General features: G+C 44.3%; 1 protein-coding gene across 1 annotated transcript; it reads left to right on the top strand.

Moving 5' to 3' along the window:
* Window positions 1-15,975: 15,975 nt before the first annotated feature.
* MTRES1 (mitochondrial transcription rescue factor 1) lies at window positions 15,976-25,112 on the top strand. The gene is made up of 4 exons (XM_060167398.1): window positions 15,976-16,319; window positions 18,648-19,129; window positions 20,760-20,832; window positions 24,836-25,112. The coding sequence occupies exons 2-4, from the start codon at window positions 18,660-18,662 to the stop codon at window positions 25,013-25,015; spliced, it is 723 nt and encodes a 240-aa protein (XP_060023381.1). The 5' UTR covers window positions 15,976-16,319; window positions 18,648-18,659; the 3' UTR covers window positions 25,016-25,112.
* Window positions 25,113-25,906: the final 794 nt, after the last annotated feature.

The following is a 25,906-nucleotide window of genomic DNA, read 5'->3' as shown; positions in this document are numbered from 1 at the left end:
TTAATCATTAGAGAAAATGTAAATCAAAACTACAATGAGATACCATCTCACACCAGTCAGAATAGCCATCATCAAAAAATCTACAAACAATAGGGCTTCCCTGGTGGCCCAGTGGTTGAGAGTCCACCTGCCGATTCAGGGGACGAGGGTTCGTGTCCCGGTCTGGGAGGATCCCACATGCCTTGCAGCGGCTGGGCCCGTGAGCCATGGCCGCTGAGCCTGCACATCCGGAGCCTGTACTCCGCAGTGAGAGAGACCACAACAGTGAGAGGACCGAGTACTGCAAAAAATATATATACAAACAATAAATTCTGGAGAGGGTGTGGAGAAAAGGGGACCCTCTTGCACTGTTGGTGGAAATGTAAATTGATAGAGCCACTACGGAGAACAGTATGGAGGTTCCTTAAAAAACTAAAACTAGAACTGCCATACAACCCAGCAATCCCACTACTGGGCTTATACCCTGAGAAAACCATAATTCAAAAAGAGTCATGTACCACAATGTTCACTGCAGCTCTACTTACAATAGCCAGGATATGGAAGCAACCTAAGTGTCCATCCACAGATGAATAGATAAAGAAGATGTGGCGCATATATACAATGGAATATTACTCAGCCATAAAGAAAACGAAATTGAGTTATTTGTAGTGAGGTGGATGGACCTAGAGTCTGTCATACAGAGTGAAGTAAGTCAGAAAGTGAAAAACAAATACCGTATGCTAACACATATATATGGAATCTAAAAAAAAAAAAAAAAAGTCATGACGAATCTAGGGGCAGGATAGGAATAAAGATGCAGACCTACTAGGGAATGGACTTGAGGACACAGGGAGGGGGAAGGGTGAGCTGGGACAAAGTGAGGGAGCGGCATGGACATACATACACTACCAAACGTAAAACAGATAGCTAGTGGGAAGCAGCCGCAAGGCACAGGGAGATCAGCTCGGTGCTTTCTGACCACCTAGAGGGTGGGATAGGGAGGATGGGAGGGAGTGAGATGCAAGAGGGAAGAGATATGGGGACATATGTATATGTATAGCTGATTCACTTTGTAATAAAGCAGAAACCAACACACCATAGTAAAGCAATTATACTCCAATAAAGATGTTAAAAAAATCATCATGTTGCATACTTTAAATACGTACAATATTTATTAAAATATACAAATAAAAATTTTAAAATACACATGATATATAAGTCAGTGCAATCCTCCTTCATTCTTCCTGGCCATTAAGACAATAATAAAAAGATTCCTAGTTACCTGTACAATATCCACCCAAATACAGATGTTGAAATTGTGGGACAGCAGAAAATGAATGGTGGCAAGGCACGTGTTTATGGAAACTTAGAACAAATTATAGATTCAGAGCATGAAAGACTGCCCTTTAGAATCTTCTAAACGACATTGTTCAAAGAACTGAAAATTCCACTGGCCAAAGAACTTTTCCTTTTCCTTTTACTAGAAAACTATAATTTTTGGTTTCTCTTTCAGGCTAGGGTAGAGAACAAATAAGAAGCGCATTTATTTTTTAAAAACTGCCACCTAGGGCTTCCCTGGTGGCGCAGTGGTTGAGAGTCCGCCTGCCAATGCAGGGGACACGGGTTCGTGTCCCGGTCCGGGAAGATCCCACATGCCGCGGAGTGGCTGGGCCCGTGAGCCATGGCCACTGAGCCTGCGCGTCCGGAGCCTGTGCTCCGCAATGGGAGAGGCCACAACAGTGAGAGGCCTGCGTACCACAAAAAAAAAAAAAAAAAAAGTTCTTTTCATTAAAAGGCACTGTAAGGAAAGTAAAAAGACAGCCACAAACGAGGAGAAGATATTTGCAACATCATAATCGATATAGATTTGTAGCACAGAATATATAATAAATTCCTACAAATTTATAACTTGAATTTATAATCTTTCTATTATATTAATTTATAATAGATAAAAAGAAACTGCCTGTTTTAGTTCCTAGGGCTGCTGTAACAAGTTATCACAAACTGGGTAGCTTAAAACAGAAATTTATTCTCTTACAGTTCACGAGGGCAGATGTCTGAAATCAAGATATCAGCAGAGTTGGCTCCTTCTGGACGCTCTGAGGGAGAATATGTTACATGCCTCTCTCCTAGCTCTTGGTGGTTACCATCAATCCCTGGTATTCCTTAGATTGTAACTGTGTCTCTCCAATCTCTTCCTCAATCATCATGTTGCCGAAAACTCGGCCTCTGTGCGCCAGTGACGAATCAAATCTTGGAGACAGAGTTTTGGGTGAAATAGAAAAGAATAGCTTTGTTGCTTCACCAGGCAAAGGGGGATACAGTGGGCTCATGCCCTCAAAACTGTGTGTCCCAACCCAGAGGGATTTGGTGAGGAGTTTTCTAGCAATGGTTCAAGGGCGGGGTTGATGATAGGGATCAGGGTGTGTGCAGGGCCTGCATTCCTTTAAGCTGGCCTCAGGTGGTCTCCTGATGAGCTTCTGTGGTTCTCAAGGTTATCAAACTCTGACCTTCTCTCTGGAATGAAGAATGCTTCATCAAGGAGTTAACATCTTCCATTTCTTCGGGGTTTTAGTTCTGCAGAAGAGCTCAGAGATATTGTTACTGTGTCCCTTGAGGGGGAACCAGGATCCTGTCCCAAGGCTTCACTATTTCTCACTGCTCCTCCCTTGTCTCTGCATCCCCTCCCTTCCCTGATTGGTAACTGTTAGAATCAGCCCTTTGGGACTCAGGGAAGGTTATGGAGGCTGGAGCCTGTTCCCTACAAACAAGGAACGTGGGACATAGAAAGGCTTCCATGCCCAGGAGCCCCACAGGGTCATGCTTGGTTTCAATCACATGGCCTTCTTCCCTTTGTGCATCCTCTGTGTCTCTGTATCCAAATCTCCCTCTCTTTTTTCTTATAAAGACACCAAATATTGGACTCAAGGCACACCCTAATCCAGTATGACCTTATCTTGATTACATCTGTGAAGACCCTATTTCCAAAGAAGGTCACATTCACTGGGACTGGGGGTTAGGACTTGAACATATCTTTCAGGGGGACAAAACTCAGCCCACAATATAGCCCAACAGAAAACATAAAAATAGAACCCCCAAATGGGCAAAACAAAAGTTGCTAATAAACAAATAAAAAGATGCTCAACCTCATGGGTTATCAGAGAAGCACAAATTAAAAGCACAATGAGATACCATTCCATATCCACTCCATTGGTAAAAATTGTCAGAAACGAGTAAATTAAATAAATGTGAATGAGATAAGAGTTTTTAGTCAAACCCTTTAATAATTATATTTTATGGTATATCTACTTAAAATAGTTTCTCTGAAGCTTTTTGGTAAATGAAACTTTTAGTTTGCTAAGTTAAGTTAAATTACGGCAATTCATTGAATGTCTAGATCATTTCCAAATAAGATAAAATACGGAAACATTCATTGCTAAACAAGTCTAACTACTTTTGTCATCTTATTACAGAAAAACTAGAGATGTTTAAGTTAATTAGAAATGTCTTATACCACATTGAAAAAAAAATGCTATGAGAAATTATGATATTGTTGAGGAAGAAGAAAGTTTCCTCTACCCTTCTGGGTTCTTCTGGCTGGTCTAAGAATTAAATGGACATGAGGCAGATTAACAGGAGAAACTCAAAATTTAATAACACATATACATGGGAGAGGCCAAGGAAAACTGAGTAAGTCACTAAAATGGCTGAAGCCCTCACCTTAAATACCATCCTCAGCTAAAGACAAAAGAGGATGGTGAGAGTGAGGAGAGTCAAGGTTACCAGGAAAAGCACAGTAAACAAGCATGATTGTGATGCAGATTGAAGGTAGGGCCTTCTCCATTGATAAGAGTTTCTAGAGATTTGGTCATCCTCTTCTTCCAGGCACAGAGAGGGAGACACCCTTACAAATGGAGATTTCTCTTATAAATGTAAATGTTTCTTACAAAAGGGCAACTTCAGAGCCCTTCCCATGTCTGTGGTTTCTCAGAAAATAACCAGCATTTAAAATTATTATGCCAAAGAGACATATTTTAGGGTAGTAAATTTTGCTCCCCTACCATAGGTATTCATAAGTTTGCCAATCCAAAAAAAAAAATACTAGTATAACAAACAGTTTAAAATTGCTCACATATTAGTTTTCACTAGAAATTAATGCTTCTAAGGTTTAAAAATTCTAATTAATGTATGTAATTAAAATTACTAAAATTAATAAAGAAACATTTTTATATGCAAGGAAGAAAAAAGTATAAAGCATGGAAATGCATTTTGTTAAAAGAAAGTATTTTTGTCCTAAAATGAGATTAAAGGAAAAAGGTGGGGGCGGGAAACACAGGACAATCTGAGTGTAAAAAAGGGAGTTATAGAAGGTTTGTGGAAAAGGAACCTTGAGAAGAGAGTTATGCATAGTCAAGATGGCTGGGATTGGAATAAATTTAATTGAGTGAATAAATTTTAATATCAGAAGTAAGCTGGTGCAAAGCTAGAATTTGGTTCTACCTGTTGAGAGGGCAAGGTTTTCTTGAACCATTGATCTGCCTTTGATAACAGATTGTAGAAGGTTCTTTACTTTTTAAGTAATCCATTGTAACAGTCTGTATTTGCCTTTGAAATCTTTTGTCACTTTGTTGGATGGTGTAATTAAATATTGTTTAACAGTGACCTATGATCCTATTTGACTAAGTGTTTTAAAACCTTTTTGATATTTTTGACAAACTCCCCCAAAATCGAATTCTAAATGAAGGGTTATTGACCTAGAAATAACTTTGAGGTTTTTTCTAGAAGCCCCTGGAACACCTTGAGAGATTTGTTTTCTCTCCTTGTTAAAGAGATATTAACTAATTAGGCTTATTTGGTGTTAAATTACACAAAGAACATTGTCAAATGAGTGATGGTAAAGCCTCTTAGGTTATATTGTATGGGTAAATGTTATTAATATAAATGTTCTAGAAATTATATGAAATTCCTAGAATTCTGATGTGTCTTGGTGTAATGGTATCAGTCATAATTCTAGTAACATCTTAAAGTGTTGTATGTCAGAGATAACTGAAACCCAACAGGACCCTTGTGGGGCCCTCAGGGACACAAATCCTTTCCATATCCCTCATTTCTTCTTTGTAGGAAATAGGCTTTATTCAGCCCCTAAGGCCTTCCCTGAGTTCCAAAGGGAAGATTCCAACAGTTTTAATCAGGGAAGTAAGGGAATGCGGAAACAAAGGATAAGTAATCAAGAAACGATAGTGCTGATAGTGCCGCGATTAAAGCTGGGTCCTAGTTCCTCCTCAAGGGATACACAGAACAATATCTTTGAGTTCTTCTACAGGAACTAAGAGGACTTTCCTGGCAGTCCTGTGGTTAAGACTCTGGGCTCCCCATGCAGGGGACACAGTTCGATCCCTACACTCGGCCAAAAAAAAAAAAAAAAACCAGGAACCAAGGCCCCACCCAGCTGGGGGATGGTAACTTCAGGCTGAGCACACTCCTGGAACAGCACCCTGCTACCTCACCACCAACCAAGCAGAGGAAAGTCACACACCCTTAAGCCCTCACCCCAAATTTTGCCTATAAAAACCTCTCCCCAAAAGCCATCAGGAAGTTTGGGGTTTTGGGCACAAGCCACCCGTTCACCTTGCTTGGCCCTGCAATAAACCTTTCTCAAACTTGATATTTTGGTTTGTTTGGTCTCACTGTGAATTGGGCACCTGAACCTGTGTTCAGTAACATAACCAAACTCCTTTGCCAATTGCATTGTAATTAGATCTTTAACCATGCCTTTTTTTTCTTTTTTTTTTTGGCGGTACGCGGGCCTCTCACTGTTGTGGCCTCTCCCATTGCAGAGCACAGGCTCCGGACGCGCAGGCTCAGCGGCCATGGCTCACGGACCCAGCCGCTCCGCGGCATGTGGGATCTTCCCGGACCGGGGCACGAACCCGTGTCCCCTGCATCGGCAGGCGGACTCTCAACCACTGCGCCACCAGGGAAGCCCTAACCATGCCATTTTAAGTCTTTTGTCATTTACAGACTGTTATAGTTTTATTCTGATGCCTTTGTAAATTGCTTTATCTTCATGGAAAGAACTCTGAGTACACATTTCTAATAACTTTAAGATCATGACTTTTGTTTGAAAAATTGCTGATTCTTTTTAATGTCTTGTTTTTCCAGATTGGAGGAAATTTTCTCTTTTCTCTTAAGCTAACTCTGATTTACAGCAATTTGTAAATTATATCTTTGTAAGCAGAATTGAAACATTTATCTTTTTTCCCCCTGCCTGATCCCTCCAGATTTTGGAGACTTCGTGAGTATTCAAATACAACTCTCCAAACTAATATTTCTAATTTTTCTCCCACTTTCGACTTGGAATCATTGAGAGCCAGTGCTGTGCCTTTCCTGAAGCCCTGCAAATTGAAACTGAACAACTTAGATATAAACTTGAGAGAGATCACCAAAACAGTCCATGTTTAGAAAATCTTCATGCCTATTGCTGTGCAAGTCACTCAGAAAGTTTACCCGATCACCCAATCACATCATCAGAAACATTCTAATTGCAAAAGGTGCTTTGACCCCTACATCTAGACTGCCCTCCAGACTCAGACTGAAACAGAGCAGGACCCTGTGGGGCTCCTGGTCACAGAAGCCTCTCTCAGTCCCCTGTTCCTTGTTTGTAGGAAATAGTCTTCAGCCTTCATAACCTTCCCTGAATTCCAAAGGGCACGTTCCAACAGTTGCTAATCAGGGAAGGGAGGGGATGCAGAGACAAGGGAGGAGTGGCCAAGAAACAACAGTGCAGGCTTGAAACAGGGTCCTGGTTCCACCTCAAGGGATACACCTGACAAAATCTTTGAGCTCTTTTGCAGAACTAAAACCCCGAACAAATGGAAGATGTTAACTTTTTTTTTTTTTTTTTTTTTGGCAGTACGCGGGCCTCTCACTGTTGTGGCCTCTCCCGTTGTGGAGCACAGGCTCCAGACGCGCAGGCTCAGCGGCCATGGCTCACGGGCCCAGCCGCTCCGTGGCATGTGGGATCTTCCCGGACCGGGGCATGAACCCGTGTCCCCTGCATCGGCAGGCGGACTCTCAACCACTGCGCCACCAGGGAAGTCCCGATGTTAGCTATTTGATGAAGCATTCTTCATTCCAGAGAGAAGGTCAGAGTTTGATAATCTGGAGAACCACAGAAGCTCATCAGCAGACCACCTGAGGCCAGATTAAAGGGATGTAGGCCCTGCACACACCCTGATCCCTATCATCAACCCCGCCCTTGAACCATTGCTATAAAACTCCTCACCAAATCCCCCTGGGTTAGGACACACATTTTTGAGGGCATGAGCCCACTGTGTCCCCCTTTGCCTAGCAAAGCAATAAAGCTATTCTTTTCTACTTGACCCAAAACTCTGTCTCCGAGATTTGGTTCGGCACCAGTGAATAGAAGCTGAGTTTTCGGCATCAAGACTGGCTTTATAACTTCCTCCAACCATTAACTTTTATTTTCGTTCTGTCTCTGTAGAAATGCTTCTTATTAAATACCTAACTGCTTGTACCCTTAGGCCTAACTTTGAGAGCCCCACCTCTCTTTTGAAATGAGTAACTGAACTGACCTAGTGTCAGGACTAAGAGACTGGTTCAGTGAGATGAAACCATCTACCAACTCACCTTCTGGACATGAAATTTCTTAAAAGTTTCAAAGGTGGTCCCGTAGGGGAGCAAAACTTGCCACCCTAAAATACGTCTCTTTGGCACATTAATTGTTTTAAGCTGGTTATTCTCTGAAAACAGCAGACATGGGAAGGGCTCTGAAAACCGACTAGGAGTTGTCCTTTTGTAAGAAACATTTACATTTGTAAGAGAAATCTCCATTGGTAAGTGTGTCTCCCTCTCTGTGCCTGGAAGAAGAGGATGACCAAATCTCTAGAAACTCTTATCAGTGCAGAAGACCCTAACTTAAATCTGCATGACATCACCCTTGTTTACTGAGCTTTTCCTGGGAACCTCCCTTAACTGCCTCTCCTCATCCTCAACATCATCTTTTATCATTAGCTGAGGATGGTATTTCAACCATTTTGGTGATTTACTCAGTTTTTCTGGGTCTATCTCATGTATACATGTTAAACTTTGATTTTCTCCTGTTAACAAATAATAATAAATTAAAAAAATAAGGCGATTCATAAGCACATTTTCTATTATATCAAAACAAAACCCAAGAAAAAACCTAGAAAGAAGTCATAGTCCATCAACAGAAGAATAAAAAATAAATTATGGGGCTTCCCTGGTGGCGCAGTGGTTGAGAGTCCGCCTGCCGATGCAGGGGACACGGGTTCGTGCCCCGGTATGGGAAGATCCCACATGCCGCGGAGTGGCTGGGCCCGTGAGCCATGGCCGCTGAGCCTGCGCGTCCGGAGCCTGTGCTCCGCAACGGGAGAGGCCACAACAGTGAGAGGCCCGCGTACCACACAAAAAAATGGTACACTAACACTATGGAGTATTATAAGTGGTAAAATAAATGGGTGAACTACAGTTGCCAGCAACAAAAGGGTATATCTTGAAACTGAGTCCCCCTGAAACTGAATTCCCTTACCAAGTTTATGATTAACCTCTCTATCCAAAACTTTATTCCTGTTCTTGTTCCCTCTGATCACAATCCTGTGCTAACTGAACACTAATCAACCATAGTCAGATGACTAAAACTGCTGCTGTGAATAGCGTCCTTTTTTTTTTCTTTTTGTAAACTGATTTGGAACAACTGCTTTATTTATTTTAAAAAATTTTTTATTTATTTATTTATTTTTGGCTGCTTTGGGTCTTTGTTGCTGCACGCGAGCTTTTTCTAGTTGCGGCAAGCAGGGGCTACCCTTTGTTGTGGTGTGCGGGCTTCTCATTGCAGTGGTTTCTCTTGTTGTGGAGCACGGGCTCTAGAGCACATGCTCAGTACCTGCGGCACACGGGCTTAGTACCTGTGGCACGCAGGCTCAGTAGTTGCAGCTCTCAAACTCTAGAGCGCAGGCTCAGTAGCTGTGGCACGCAGGCTCAGTAGCTGTGGCACCCGGGCTCAGTAGTTGTGGCTCTTCAGCTCTAGAGCACAGGCTCAGTAGTTGTGGTGCACGGGATTAGTTGCTCTGCAGCATGTGGGATCTTCCTGGACCAGGGCTCGAACCTGTGTCCCTTGCATTGGCAGGCGGATTCTTAACCACTGTGCCACCAGGGAAGTCCCAAGAGCATCCTTAATGTACTAAAATTGCTAGCATAGATATTTTCATAAACACATCGACGCACATTGTTTCTCGAGGGTAAGATGAGCTCACAGATCCCTGAGCCATGGACCATCTGACCAGAGAATCATAAACCAGAGACATCCTGACTCTCAGAACTATAATTTAAGAAATGTCACAGAGGGAATTCCCTGGCAGTTCAGTGGTTAGGACTTGGCGCTTTCACTGCCGTGGCTTGGGTTCAATCCCTGGTTGGGGAACTGAGATCTCACAAGGCTTGCGGCATGGCCAAAAGAAAAAATAGTCACAGAGGTGTCACAAGATGATTAACCCCAACTTCTTTGTTCTTTCCCTTTAAAACATCCCAAACTCAAAAACCAAATTGGAGTGTATCTGAGGCTTGTCTCCCACTCCCTTGCTTGGTGCCCTGCAGTAAACACTGTATTTTCCTTCATCACAACCTGGTGTCAGTAGATTGGCTTTGCTGCACTTCAGGCAAGCGGACTCAAGTTTCATTTGGTAACATAGAAACCTAATGTTGAGTGAAAGCACAAGTCATAAACATAGAGTATGTTGATGACATATAGCCATCATATGTGTGACATTTAGTATGACACAATTTATGTAAATTTTAAGAACAAAACTTGCCAATACATTGTTTAGAGAAACACATGCATGTGACTTTTTAATTAAAAAAATTTTTTTTAAATTTTTTATTTTTTTGGCCACACCACAGGCTTGTGGGATCTTACTACCCTGACTAGGGATTGAACCCGGGCCACCTGCAGTGGAAGCACAGAGTCTTAACCACTAGACCACCAGGGAATTCCCGAAAAAACTATTGTTAAAGAAAGCAAAGGCATCATAGACCCAGATCAGAAGCATGGGTACTATGGCCACTACACTGCACAACCCCAGGGGTGCCATCTCCACTGCAGTTAATTTGAATGGCGCTGCAGATGAGTATGAGTGAGTTCCTAGAGTTATGCATGCCCATACGTAGTGGTACTGGCATTTACCTTCGGGACAGGCAAAAGGAAAAGACAACTATTACAAAGAAAAGTGGGCAAAGGATATGAACTGGCAAATAAAAGAAGAGAAACCTGAAGAGCCATCGAATATATAAAAAGATATTCAGTCTCACTACCAATCAGGAAAAGTTTACAAATTAAAACAAGGTACCATTTTTCATCCATGAGACTGATAATACTTAAAAATCAGATAACATGAACTATTAAGAAGAATGGGGGGGGGGCTTCCCTGGTGGCACAGTGGTTAAGAATCCGCCTGCCAATGCAGGGGACATGGGTTCGAGCCCTGGTCCGGGAAGATCCCACATGCTGCAGAGCAACTAAGGCCATGCGCCACAACTACTGAGCCTGTGTGCCACAACTACTGGAGCCCACAAGCCTAGAGACCGTGCTCCACAGCAAGAGAAGCCACCACAATGAGAAGCCCGCGCACCGTAACGAAGAGTAGCCCCCACTCACCACAACTAGAGAAAGCCCACGTGCAGCAACAAAGACCTAACACAGCCAAAAATGAATGAATGAATGAATGAATAAATGAAGAATGGGGGAAAATATTATGTTCATGAGCTTGTGCAAATTAGTAAATTAGGCCATTTTTTAGTAAGATTGAAGAAAATATAATTACTTTTGGACCCAGAGATTCCTATTCTTTTTTTTCTTTTTAAAAATATTTATTTATTTTGGCTGCACCAGGTCTTAGTTGCGGCACATGGGGTCCTAGTTGCAGCATGCATGCGGGACCTAGTTTCCCGACTAGGAATCGAACCCAGGTTCCCTGCATTGGGAGCTCGAAGTCTTACCCACTGGACCACCAGGGAAGTCCCCAGAGATTCCTATTCTAAGTAAACACCCTAGAGAAAGTTTCAAAGGATGATACCTCCATAAGTAAATTGCTACAATGTTTGAAAGAAACTTTAGGAAGGAAACAACTGGGAATAATTTATATATGAATTGTATACAGGAGCCAAAATATATGTATAAACATGGAAAGAATCTCAAAAATAAAGTGGACTGAAAAAAGTATCACTACATTATTTCTATTAAATTTTTAAAATTTTAAATATATCTTAGCTATATATGACATAATCAGAACTCGTTAACATGTTGTGTTTGTGTGCTGGCAGGAATGATATGGAAGAGTGAGAAAGATTCAGGAAGGAGGAGACTCTAAAGAGTAAACTCCTTGAGAAGGTGAGAGAGGGTGGGGGTCAGAGTGGAGGGAGGGGGCTTTGGAACTGATCACGCTTAAAATATCTTTCTTTGGTGATTAGCTAACCTTGAGGTTTGTGATCAGTGAGGCAGTGGAAAGAACTTTCTTCTCCAGGTAATTTTTCTTCATTTAAACAAGGAAACAAATAAATAAGTAGTAAATTGTAAGAGAAAATAAAAGAAAGTAAAGCCTATAACAATGTTGAGAGTATGGAAAGTAAGGCTGCTCCTCCTGCATTAAAATATAATGTTAAAGTCACCTACAGGCCCCAATGAAAAGTGCTCTGATTTACTCATCACTTTATGTAAAATTAAATATTTGAGCTAAATTAAAAGCTGGAGCCCAGGGACTTCCCTGGTGGCGCAGTGGTTAAGAATCTGCCTGCCAATGCAGGGCACACAGGTTCGAGCCCTGGTCTGGGAAGATCCCACATGCTGCGGAGCAACTAAGCCCGTGCACCACAGCTACTGAGTCTGCGCTCTACAGCCCGCAAGCCACAACTACTTAGCCCATGAGCCACAACTACGGAAGCCCGCGCACCTAGAGCCCATGCTCTGCAACAAGAGAAGCCACTGCAATGAGAAGCCTGCACACCGCAAGGAAGAGTAGCCCCCTCTCGCTGCAACTTGAAAAAGCCCGCGTGCAACAACGAAGACCCAACGCAGCCAAAAATAAAATTAATTAATTAAAAAAAATTGAACTTCATTTAAATAAATAAATAAAATTAAAAGCTGGAGCCCAGACTTGTAGGCTCAACTCTGATTTCAATTCTCAGTGTCTTTTGGTCTGACCCAGTGCAGCAGCCCTGTTGATGGAGTAAAAATTTAGTCCACTAGGTGGTCTAAACCAATCAGAACTACAATCGCTACAATGTACTACAGCAGGGGCAGGTTTCTGTGAAAAAATTAAAAATCACAAATATGTGTATACACACATATCACTTCTTAATTTCACAGCAGTTTTTTATATTAATTAGCATTTTAAAGTTAAAAATCAACTTGATTCATCTAATGAAATGTTTATTTTGTTTTAAAGGCCAGTGACTAAGTTGATTTTATGTAATCCAATAGCACTGTATTCTTTTTTTGTGTGTGTGTGGTATGTGGGCCTCTCACTGTTGTGGCCTCTCCCGTTGTGGAGCACAGGCTCCGGACGCGCGGGCTCAGCGGCCATGGCTCACGGGCCCAGCCGCTCCGCGGCATGTGGGATCCTCCCGGACCGGGGCACGAAACCCGTGTCCCCTGCATCGGCAGGCGGACTCTCAACCACTGCACCACCAGGGAAGCCCCACTGTATTCTTTTATCTCCTTCCATAATCACCTATAACCATACCGCAATCTTGTCAGTTTATAATAATAATGATTAACTCCTATTCTTGGCAGATTTAACAATATATTTGTAGTCATTTACAAATGACTTAAAATAGTAAATGCAACTGTATATCACCTGTGTAAAATGTCAACAGTATATGCTAAACTGATACAATATATGAAGTTCTGTCACTTCAGCACTTGATACAATTTGTAACTGCCTTTGCTTATTGCACAAATGCAACCAAGCAGGTTATAAATTCTGGGGGTGTGGGGATGTGTGCATTTTTCTGGAGACAACAGTCTATAACTCTCAAACATGTTCAAAGGGGTTGGTGATCGCAGAAAAATCCAAGACCCACAGCATTAAAATGAGTTCTCTTCCCAGAAATAAACCCATGAACTAATGGTCAGTTAATCTACGACAAAGAAGGCAAGAATATACAGTAGAGGGCTTCCCTGGTGGTGCAGTGGTTGAGAGTCTGCCTGCCGATGCAGGGGACACGGGTTTCGTGCCCCGGTCCGGGAAGATCCCACATGCCGCGGAGCGGCTGGGCCCATGAGCCATGGCTGCTGAGCCTGCGTTCCGGAGCCTGTGTTCCACAATGGGAGATGCCCGTGTACTGCAAAAAAAAAAAAAAGAATATACAGTAGAGAAAAGAGAGCCTCTTCAATAAGTGGTGCTGGGAAAACTGGACAGCTACATGTAAAAGAATGAAATTAGAACATTTTCTAACACCATACACAAAAATACATTCAAAATGGATTAAAGACCTAAATGTAAGACCAGATACCATAAAACACCTAGAGGAAAACATAGGCAGAACACTCTTTGACATAAATCACATCAGTATTATTTTGGATCCTTCTCCCAAAACAAAGGAAATTAAAAGCAAAAATAAACAAATGGGACCTAATTAAACTGAAAAGCTTTTGCACAGCAAAGGATACCATGGAGAAAATGAAAAGACAACCTATTGAATGAGAGAAAAAAATTGAAATGATATGACTGATAAGGGGTTAATATACAACATGTATAAACAGCTCAACAGCAAAAAAAAAAAACCCAATTAAAAATGGGCAGGGGGCTTCCCTGGTGGTGCAGTGATTGAGAGTCCACCTGCCAATGCAGGGGACGCAGGTTCGTGCCCCGGTCCGTGAAGATCCCACATGCTGCGGAGCAGCTAGGCCCGTGAGCCATGGCCACTGAGCCTGCGCGTCCGGATCCGCAACGGGAGAGGCCACAACAGTGAGAGGCCCGCGTACCGCAAAAAAAAAAAAAAAAAAAAATGGGCAGGGACTTCCCTGGTGGCGCAGTGGTTAAGAATCTGCCTGCCAATGCAGGGGACATGGATTCAAGCTCTGGTCCAGGAGGATCCCACATGCCGTGGAGCAACTAAGCCCATGTGCCACAGCTACTGAGCCTGCGCTCTAAAGCCCACAAGGCACAACTACGGAGCCCAAATGCCACAAGTACTGAAGCCCGCGCGCCTAGAGCCCATGCTCCACAACAAAGAGAAGCCACTGCAATGAGAAGCCCACGCACCGCAACGAAGTGTAGCCCCCGTTCGCCGCAACTAGAGAAAGCCTGCACGTGGCAACGAAGATCCAAAGCAGCCAAAAATAAAAATCAATAAAATTAAAAATTTAGTAAAAAAAAAAAGATAGCTGTTAAAAATGGGCAGAAGAACTGAACAGACATTTTTCCAAAGAGGAAACGCATATGGCCAACAGACACATGCAAATATACTCGACATCATGAATCATCAGAGATATGCAAATTAAAATCACAATGAGAGCCGCAAGAGGGAGGAGATATGGGGATATATGTATATGTATAACTGATTCACTTTGTTATAAAGCAGAAACTAACACACCATTGTAAAGCAATTATACTCCAATAAAGATGTTAAAAAAAAAAAAACAACCCACAATGAGATATTACCTCAGACCTGTCAGAATGACTATCATCAAAAAGAACACAAATAACAAATGTTAGCAAGGACTGGAGAAGAGGGAACACTTGTACACTGTTGGTGGGAATGTAAATTGATGCAGCCACTGTGGAAAACTGTATGGAGGTTTCTCAAAAAACTAAAAATAGAACTACCATATGACCCTGCAATTCTACTCCTGGGTATATTTCCGAAAAAATGCAAAAACACTAATTTGAAAAGATAACATGTACCCCAATGTTCACAGCAACAGTATTCACAGTTGTCAAGATAGGGAAGCAACCTAAGTGTCCAACTTGGAGGATGGACTTGGAGGGCATTATTCTAAGTGAAATAAGTCAGACAGAGAAAGACAAATATTGTATGATATCATTTACATATGGAATCTAAAAAACACACCAGCTAGTGAATATAACAAAAAAGAAGCTGACTCACAGATGTAGAGAACAAACTAGCTGCTACCAGTGGGGAGAGGAAAGAAGAAGGGTCAATATAGAGATAGGGGATTAAGAGGTACAAACTATTAGGTATAAAATAAGCTACAAGGATATATTATACAAAATGGGAATATAGCAAATATGGAGTATAACTTTTAAAAATCGTGACTCACTATATTGTACACCTGTAATTTATATAATATTATACATCAACTATACTTCAATGAAAAATAAATTACTTAATAATTTATTTATTTTATTTTTGGCTGCATTGGGTCTTCGTTGCTGCCTGCAGGCTTTCTCCAGCTGTGGCGAGCAGGGGCTACTCCGTTGCGGTGCGTGGGCTTCTCATTGTGGTGGCTCCTCTTGTGGAGCACAGGCTCTAGGCGCGTGGGCTCAGTAGTTGCGGCACACGGACTCAGTAGTTGTGGCACACGGGTTTAGTTGCTCTGCGGCTTGCGGAATCTTCCCCAAGCAGGGATCAAACCCTTGTCCCCTCACTGGCAGGCAGATTCTTAACCACTGTGCCACTAGGGAAGTCCTACTTAATTAATTAAAAAGAAAAGCTTTCTTCAACAATGTGGAATCAATCACTCAGCGTGCGCTTCCCGCTCAGCTCAGAGCTGGCCCTGTCCTCTCTCAGCAGCCCTCCCGGCGCAGTCCTCCGAGGCGCGGCTTCCAGCAGGGGTCGCTGTGCCGCTGCCATCGCCGCTGTGCCAGTGCGCACCGCCCAGCCTGCTCTCACCGCGCCGGCGCTGGCGCCGGCGCCGGCGGAAGGGGAGGGGCAAGGGCAGGGCGGGGTGTGGAGTCCGGCGCTCGGCGAAGCCATGGGGTGGGGGGGCGGGGCGGGGAGGGGGGAGAGGCGGTGACGTACAGGTAACTGCGCCCCTGCCCGGCGTGCGGTGCCCCGTGTTCGCTCCCGTTTCTGTTGCAAGCACATGGGAAATACGGGCAGGGCGAGCTCCAGTCCCCCTCCCGCGCTCCTGCCAGGTCTCCGCGTGAGTCTCTGGCGTCCTGCCTCAGCCGGGCCAGCTCGGGACGCCCCGTGGATCCGGGAATTCTTAGGGGCCTTGCGAACCCGGCGGGCCGAGGCCGTCTTCCCCTGGGCCCGGCCGTTCCTGTTGGCTGCAGACGCAGACCGCGAGCTCGAGGACTCTGGTGTCCAGTTTCCCTTGACCTTGAGGACCCGGGAAGGTGCGCAGCCCGACGGGGGTAGGGAGGGGGCGAGGGGAACATGACCTTGTCTCAGCACTTGGTCAGCCTCTGAGGTCTCCAAGAGAAGAGAAGAGAAGATTTTTGCTTGCAGTTGAACTAAAAGCAGTTAAATCAGGTTTTCCATACGGAGTAGTTAACAGGCCTAGGAACATGGAGGGATTTCAAATGTCCCGCAGGTCAAGGACAGCGTTGCCTCTACATTCCAGTCGTTGCTTTTCTTACAGCCTTCGGTTAGTTCACCGATTTTATGTCTCTCCTGAAGATTTCACTCTAAACCTTCAGGCCTCCTTCCGTGATACTCCCCTTACATCCACGCTGTCGCCAAAGAAATCTTTTAAAAAGCACTCCTATCAGATCACTTCCCTACTTAAGGTCTTGCTATAGTTCTCATGCGTTCTGGGTAAGTCCAAGCTTTGATAGGGAAGGCCCTTGGAGATCTAGCCTCTTACCCATCAGCCCAGCCCCATCATTGTTCTTCATTCTAATGCACCGTTTTTTTTGACCTACTTTCACAGTATTTAATTAAGCACTTACCATGTGTCAGGCACTATTCTGGGCACTTGGGATTGAGCAGTAAATTATATAACATAGCAGATAAGTGCTATTGCAAAAGAAAGTAGAACGGGGCAAGGGGAGATTTGGAGGACAAGACACCTGTTAAATGGAGTTGGAATGAGTAGACCTCATTGAGGTGAAGGTGATTTGTCCATGCAGGTATCTGGGCTAAGAGTGTTCTGGGCAGCTGGAACAAAGGAGTCTACCCAGAAGTGTGCCTGTTGTGTATGAGGAACTTCAGGAAGGAGCTGAGCATGGGTGAGAGAGGCAGGAGATGAGGTCAGAGTGGAAATGAAGGGGATAGATCACACAGGGACTGTAGGCCAAGGGAGGGATTTTGCTTTTCTCTGTGCTTTTATAAGGTTGTGAGGGAAGGAGTGACATGATATAAATTACTTTTTAAAAGACTCACTCTGACTGCTCTATGGAGAACACACTGTAATGGAGCCTTTGTAGTAATCCTGGTGATAGATGGTGGCCTGAATCTGTGGTAACAGTGGGAATGGTGAGAAGTCATGGGATACTGGACATGTTTTGGAGATAAGCCACATGATTTCCTGACATTATGGATCTGAGTACGGGGGAAAGAGGAGTCAAGAGTGACTGGAAGCCTTTGTTCTCAGGAACTGGAAGGGTGGAGTTACCATTAACTGAGATGGGGAAGGCCACAGGTAGAGCAGATTTGGGCTTAGAGATATATCAGGAGTTTGTTTCTGGGCCAATTAAGTTTGAGGTGCCTGTTATGCACCCAAATGGAGATGTCGAATAGGCAGTTGGATATTTTGTCAGGGTTCCCAAGACCACCCCTAGGTTCATTGATTTCACTAGGAAGACTCAACAGGACTCAGCTGTGGGTCATGGCTATGATTTACTACAGCAAAAGGATACAACATGCAAGGTAGAAGATGCATGGGGCAAAGTCTGGAGGGAACCAGGTGCAGTCTTCCAAGAGTCCTCCCAGTGGAGCACACAGGACATGTGGCATGTCAGCACCTCTGCCTCAGGAAACAATTACCTAGTTTGTGGGTCTCCAGGCCCCTTCTTTCTCTGCTAGCTACTGCCTCTGTTAAACAGTGGGAAGAAGATGTGAAAGGAGGTGAAATGCAGATCTGTACAATTTGCTCATTCCTAGCTCTGATTTGCTGGAGTTGGAGATTGAAATAAAGTTTAGAGACTCACTGGCTTCCATGAAGTCATGATCTGGTATCTTCTGCGAAGTCAATATTGTAAGGATGTAATGTATGTCAGTAAATAGTCTTTCTTGTCCTGAGATTTTCCTTTTTAAAATAAATCACTGAGGGAGTTCCCTGGTGGCCTAGTGGTTAGGATTTCTGCTGTGGCCTGGGTTTAATCCCTGGTGGGGGAACTGAGATCCCCGCAAGCTGCATGGCACAGTCAAAAAAAAAAAAAGAAAAAAAAATCATTGAGAACTATTGTTAATATTTTTCAGTAGCAGTCAGTACCCAAGCTAATTTGGGGGAGTGAGAAGAGTAGAACCAGTGTTTTCATACGTATTAGTATCTAATTCAACCTTCACGACCACCCTGTGAGGTCAGCACGTTAATTACAGCCGGAAGACTCACCTAGTACAGTGTGCATGGCCCTTGGTACATGTGGACCAACATGGCCTTTTGTAGGAGGAAGCATAAGTACAGTACTAGATGTAACGTGTTCATGGTGTGTATGGTTTATGTTGTAAGAATGCCAGGATACCACACTTGGGAAGTAAAACTGAATTATTGTCTGTTTCAGGTCGTATGAGCCATGGCTATGACTAGCATCAGATTGCCCAGCAGCGTTTTAAGAAAGCCAGATGCCTGGATTGGGCTCTGCGGAGCGCTACGAGGGACACCTTCACATAAACACTGTGCTTCCTGGAATCGATACTTATATTTGTCTAGTACCAAGTTAAATGCTTCAAATTATAAAACATTTTTCCATAACATTTTCTCACTGAGACTCTCAGGGCTTTTAATATCTCAAGAATATATTTTCCCATTTTCCATAAGACTCAAAAGTAATGTAAGCTCTAAAAAATCCACTAAAAAGACTCTGCAAAAAGTGGAAGATGAAGGGGACTCTGATGAAGAGAGTGAGCATCATGAGATGAGTGAGCAGGAAGAGGAGCCAGAGGACGACCCCAGTGCGGTCAGAGACCATAAGGACCTGGACAAAGTAGTGCAGTCTTTCCGATATGATGTTATCCTGAAGACAGGCCTAGATATCGGGAGAAAGTAAGTATATGCGTTTTAATACAAAATCGCTTGTCCGCTTGTTGGTTATTTTAAAGCAGCATTACCAATTACATGGCTTATATTATGGTGAAGAGTAACCATAGATGTGAAAGGATCTTATAGGTAACCTGTTCCAATTATTTCATTCTATAGATGAGAACACTAATTCCCAAAGAAGTCAAGTGACTGCCTGCAAGTCCCACATGGCATGTTTCCTTGATTCTAAGACACAATCAACTTTGTAAGATGAACCATTGATGTAAAAACAGCTTCTTGGGGAAAAAAGGAATCACCATGTTAGATGTATATAGCAAGCATAGAATGCACCTGGGTTTCACAAACGCTACAGTGAGAAGGTACCTCTTAGAATCAACAGAAGCAGTATAACATGGTGGTTAAGACTGCAGGCTTTGTAGCCAGACTACTGGGGTTTCAATCCTGGGTTGTGTGTGACCTTGGACAAGTTACTTAAAATCTCTGTGCAGTTTCCTCATCTGTAAAATGGGGGTAATAGAACCAGCTTTAGAAGGTGGTGGCTAGGATTAAATGAGTCTGTCTATCTACCTAAAGCATTTATAACAGTGTGTGGCACATAGTGGGTACTCGCTATGTTAGCTATGATGATGAAAATACTATGTGTGTTCATATATAGTGCATAGAGATACTAAGTGTAACTTTCAAGATTTCTTTAATATTCTCATTCCTTCTCTGCTAGACTAATTGTATAAGAATAGTGATCCTCTTTGTTCATTCCTTTAGCAATCATTGTGTGCATACTGCATGCAAGATAAGAATTGTGGTATGAATAATAAATTAAGAAAGATTCCCTTGTGTAATTTGTATCTTTATGTCCTGATTTAAAGGCATAGTTCAGTTTTTAACTCTGAACCCTGAACCCACAGGCACCCTGGTCGGGACTTGAATGTTCTCTGAAATCTGGCAGGCTCATGAGGGGCCTCTCCCTCTCTCACAGTAGTAACTGCTGCTGTTCTTATTAGGAGAACCCCAGATGTCAGTCGCCTGGAGTCAGAGCACTAAAACGAAAGGGCACTCGTTTTTGTCTGTATCCTGCCCTGGTCTGGTTGCCCCAGTGATCAAATTCAGAGAGATCAGCAGCTGCTGGATTGGAACTTCCCCATCCTCAGTGCACATTAGCAGAGGGTTTCTCAGTAGCCTCACCATACATGGGGTGCCTGGTTTTTCTCACAGCACGTGAAGGGAAGGGAGTGCCCACTCATTATGGCTGTCGTGAATCACAGGCGCTACCACCTCTAAGGTGACTGCTGTAGGGGGAGTCACGTGGAGAGCACCGGGCCCATCCTGAATGCGCTAGATGCGGGTTCCAGCCCCCTTGGAAAGCCCAGCAGGGCGCTGGTTACCTGCCTGCTAGCGCTAGCAGGTCTTTGCAGCAGCCAGCGTGTACTCGGCAGTGCCCTTTGGCCTCCCTGTTTAGATATATATGGAAGCAGCTGACTTTCACTTTCCCAGCACCCAGAATGGAGATTTTGTGGGGAGGCCAGTCACTGTCAGGATAAGCATTACAAACAGCTGGTACTTTTCTCAAAATTATATAATTGTTTTGAATATATTTCTATTTTAAAGCACTTTGATTTTTTTCTTCTTTTTTTAGCAAAGTGGAAGATGCATTCTACAAAGGTGAACTCAGGCTGAACGGGGAAAAATTATGGAAGAAAAGCAGAACGGTGAGTTTTGTTGTTTTTTTGGCTGTGTTGGGTCTTCATTGCTGTGCGCGGGCTTTCTCTAGTTGCAGTGAGTGGGGGCTACTCTTAGTAGAGGTGCGTGGGCGTCTCATTGTGTTGGCTTCTCTTGTTGCGGAGCACGGGCTCTAGGTGCGCAGGCTTCAGTAGCTGTGGCACGTGGGCTCAGTAGTTGTGGCGCACGGGCTTAGTTGCTCTGCGGCGTGTGGGATCTTCCCAGATCAGGGCTCGAACCCGTGTCCCCTGCATTGGCAGGCGGATTCTTAACCACTGCGCCCCCAGAAAAGCCCACAGTGAGATATTATGACAGCCAGATATTTTTGTCTGTTGTTCTTCCAGTACTCAGTTAATGCCTCCCCCAGTTTCCCCCGGGGCTCCTTCTTTGGGGCATCAGTGGCTCCTTGTGTATGTCTGTCTTGCCCCCTCTAAGGTCTCCCTCAAGCCTGGTCACATAGCTTCAGTTACACAGACCACTTGCTCTTTGCAGCCATAATGACTTTGAGATGAAGCTTTCCCTTTTTTAAAAAAATTTTAAGACAAGTCACTATCAGAACTGGCAAAAATCTATTAAACTTCTAAGTCATTAATGTTAGCCCCCGTGAAATCATAATAATCAGGCTAAATCCATGTAGAGGTTTCTTTGGCCTGCTGTTACCTGAGCAGATGTGCAGTTCTGTTCAGCTCAGCAGTAGCCCCCAACCCCCAGTACCTGCTGGATACACTGCTCTGTGTGCAGGGCAGCCACCAAAAAGAAGGTTTCATATCTCCTGACAGCTCCATATCAGTACTATTGTTAAGTGGAAGAATCACTCACAAGTGTTATAAGAAAATGTATTTCTAGTATCCAGTGTTACAATAAATGATATATATATTCTTTTAAAAATGAATTTTTGTAAAAAGTTACATATATACATACATAGAATTAAAATATTAGTACTACTAGTATTTATCTTTGAGTGGGGCACTGTGGGTTATATGTTCTTCATGCATTTTATTTTCTGAATTTTTTACGAGTATGTTTCACTTTTGTAATTGGAATATATAATGATAGTAAAAGTTAACAAAACAATTTTAAAAAGTATATGACAGAGACCCTTAAAAAGTTTGGAAGACACAGATCTATGAGGCATTGGCAGACATAATCTAACTCTTAGTCAGTGTCCAGGGAATAAATGTTCCAGGGAAGTTAGACACACTTTTGAAGGTTGTTTTTATTTTAGCTTCTTTCATATTTCAAACACTCCTGGGATTGGAGGACCTGAGCTGCATCCTGTACCCCTGGGACATGGGAGGGCGTGAGCCATTGGCCACGGACCTGGGTGAGCACTGAGGCTGTCTTCAGTCTCTGCTCCCCAGACTCAGAGTGGTTCTTGCAGCTGAGTGGACAGGAGGGGGGATCCCCAGTGCTTGTCTTGGCCGCCAAGTCACAAGGCCCAGATCCCTCTGATGGCACCTGACCTGACAGGTTCAGACTGCAGGTGTCAGTCCTTGCTCAGTGAGCTGTAGGAAATCAAGCACTCCAGACATGCACCTGGAGATCAGGTCCTTCTTGTCCCTTAATTGCTTTTTCCTGCTTGTAGCCCAACCCCCTTCTCACCAGCCACAGTGTTCCAAAGACAAGATCTGTTCTTGGTGCACAGTGTCTCTGCCAGGGCCTCATTTACAGACACCATAAATCTATTTTTCTCCCTGTGCTTTGAGATATTGTTAACTACAGTCTAATTGCTGCTTCTTCATTCTGCCTTGGGTGTTCTGTTGTCTTGGCTGCCTTCCAGATTTCTCCTGAGGGTCAGCAAAGGAAGGGGCCAGCATTAACACTCGGCTGCCTTGTTACTCGGAGGCCTGGTAGCCATAGTAACTGCAGCTAAGGGGAGATTGGAAATGTAGATGCTTGGAACAGCCCCTAATTCCAGCCAGTTTTGCTTTGTGCCTACTGTGCCGTCTCCCACGGTAGAAGGGACAGGGCTTTGCAGGGAATGAGGAACACCTCCCCTTCCGTGGCCTGCTCCGTGGGGCCTGAGCCTGGCTGCTGGCTGAAGGGTCAGGCGCCTGTCTGATGCTGCAGCTCTAACCCTGGCTGCCTGCAGCTGAGCAGAGCTTTTCTGTGAGTTGCACACCAGATGGGGCCCAGAGTGCTGTGGGTGCTGGGTAACTGTTGACCTAAATAGAGGGTGTATGGAGCCCAAATATGGGACTGAAGCCTTCCTGACGTCACCTCTCCCTGGGATTCACCGGGTAAAGGAGAAACATTGCTTCCCTATTCTCTGCCCTAGAAGAAAGCCACCAGAACGATCCACTCTCCTCTTAAGGGGCAGACATCACACATAGTATATCCACGAAAGGATACATGAGAAGGGTTGCCTTTTTCTCTGTATACCCTTTTATACCTCTTTTTTACGTATTGTATCATGTGCTTATATTACTTATTAAAAAATGAATTTTAATGACACAAAGTTATGCCAAAAAAGGTAAAGCAGAGTTCCCAAGCCGTGTATTTCTGAACATTGATTTTAAATGTCTACACAGTTTGGGCAAATGGTCATTTAAAAAATAAAAATTGAATCCAGCGGAACTTCAGGAGGACTGACCGCCCCTCCCCGCAACTCCCCACTCCCCGCTCTGCCCAGCCCAGATGATGCCTTCAAACCCACAAGGAGAAGCAGTCTTCATGCCTCGCTGTGGTTTGAGTCTCTCTGCTTCTCAGCCCAGAGGGGAGAGTTAATGGTTTAAAATTAGCCCCTGTGAGTTTTACATCCAGCTGCCTGGATTGACCAGTGTGGCATCATGGTGAGCAGGCATGCATTCCCACATTGTAGACTTAGTATTGGGCCTACGGAAGCCTTGAGTGGGTGGCTTGCCCTAGTGAGGTACAGATATCCAAACAGCGTGAAGTTAAACTGCCTCAGGGCATTCATTGACAAATGAGGCAAACATAAGCATTTGGCACTATGCTCCTTAAACAGAAGCCCCCAAGTAGGCTTTTAAATGGGTACCTGTGCCCACTTAGAGTCCATGGCCCACACATGGAGGGCTGTCCCTGTCTTTCTGTCCATCTCTTCGCCACTGCCCCCATCCTTGGCTTGGAAGCGGTGGTGAATGGTCTGAGACGGCCTGTGGTCATCCTGGCTTGTGTTCTAGTAGAAGCATGTGGCACCTGGGTCAGTTTATCCCCTTCCTGAGTTGCTGGGCAGATCCCCTGGGATCCTGAGCTGCCAGGACCAGGTGTCTCATGGGCTGTTTGCACCGTGGCAGCACTGATGTGACTGCCCCCAGGGCATGTCCTGCACTCGCTCAACCCAAAGCTCCCATCTGGACAAAAACGGGTTTGACCTCAGCCCTTTTAACCCAAGTCAGCATCCAGCTCGACCCTCTTTTCTGTGGCATTCCATCCTTGTGCGTTGAGTCCTGTCTCCTTGATGATGTGGCATCACTGGCGCTAGCCAATGCTGGAAAGCAGTTTATTTACTTCGACTTCTTTAGGAGATGCAGCTGACCGTTGTTCCACTGTGACAGATTTCCAACAAATTGTGCCCTGTCCCCAATGATGTAGCTTAACTGTGTTGAAATCAGTGAAAGTGTTACACTGAAAATTGTCTTCTCAGTGCATGTAGTAATTACTGTGCTCATAATCTCTAAGGTTGTGCCCCGCTTCATCTTTTGCCACTGTTACAAAATAAATGCTTCCATTCAGGTGTTTCCTGAAGTCATGCAATAGACAAAACTGAAGCCACACAGGCCCTGTCCACGAGCAGCCAGTTGTCTCAGCCTGAAGGAGGGACACTGGCCCCTATTGAGCCACATGGTTCTGAGGCATCTGCCCAGAGAGGGGGGCCCTTTCACCTGGAAGCACTAGGGAGAAGTGACCATTACAGAGGAGTCACCTGTGCCCCAGGTGGTGGTTGCCCAGTGAAAACTCAAAGTAGAGATGTTTGCATTGGCCGAGTTTCCCAAAACGTAATGAAGGTTCCGTTTTCTTTTTAATTTTCAGGTGAAAGTGGGAGATACATTGGATCTTCTAATTGGAGAGGATAGAGAAGCAGAAACAGAGACAGTGATGAGGATTCTCCTGAAAAAAGTGTTTGAAGAGAAGACCAGCAGTGAGAAATACAGAGTGGTGTTACGGCGGTGGAAACAGTTAAAATTGCCTAAAAAAAGTACGCTCAAATAAATGGATTGCTTTTTAGCGATAAAGCTGCTTTCTAGTGGTGGGGGAAGGGGCCAGGTTAAAAAGAGGACGTTTTTATTAAAATAAGGTTCTCCTACCATTTGTGGAATCTCCTGAGCCAGTTTTGTGGAAGTCAGCATTCGTATCGCGGCCCCTATAGACGCTTCCCTTGGCCTGGATTTCCCTCCCAGGCTTGATTTGTCCACAGTTTGACCTCGTGAGCATGAGTGAGACATGTGCTGAATGAACTAAGCCCAGAGAGGGTTTTCATGACCAGCCTGCTGTTTCCCACGTTAACTACCTCAGGAGGCAGTGTAAAATAAATTGGCCTTGTTCTTAGTGTCATTTCAGTTTTATCCCTGTCAACCAGCTTCCCTGGGTTCAAGCTTCTTAAGGCAAAACCAAGCCAAGTCAAGGTCCCCTTTATCTCCTTAGGGGAGCAGCACTGGGAGACCCCTTTATCCACTGGCCTTTCTGAATTACCAACATGTTGGCCTTAGTTCCCTTCAGTTTGTCTCCAGAAGTCTGGATAGTAAAGTTGTTCCAACTGATTCCAAATGGGCTAGTTAGGGCCCATTTAAAATTAATTGTTTAGGGCATGGGGTTGATGATAGACTAAGGCAGCTGGAGGCCTTTTGTATGGCATGCAAGTTAGGAATGGCTTTTACATTTTTATTTTTATTTTTTTTGTGGTACGTGGGCCTCTCACCGCTGTGGCCTCTCCCGCTGCGGAGCACAGGCTCCGGACGCGCAGGCTCAGTGGCCATGGCTCACGGGCCCAGCCACTCCGCGGCATGCGGTATCTTCCCAGACCGGGGCACGAACCTGTGTCCCCTGCATCGGCAGGCGGACTCTCAACCACTGCGCCACCAGGGAAGCCCGGCTTTTACATTT

This window comes from Lagenorhynchus albirostris, chromosome 12 (assembly GCF_949774975.1).
Source record: "Lagenorhynchus albirostris chromosome 12, mLagAlb1.1, whole genome shotgun sequence".
Taxonomy (NCBI): Eukaryota; Metazoa; Chordata; class Mammalia; order Artiodactyla; family Delphinidae; genus Lagenorhynchus; species Lagenorhynchus albirostris.
Note: the sequence above shows the minus strand (reverse complement) of the source record. Positions and strands in the feature narration are given on the sequence as shown.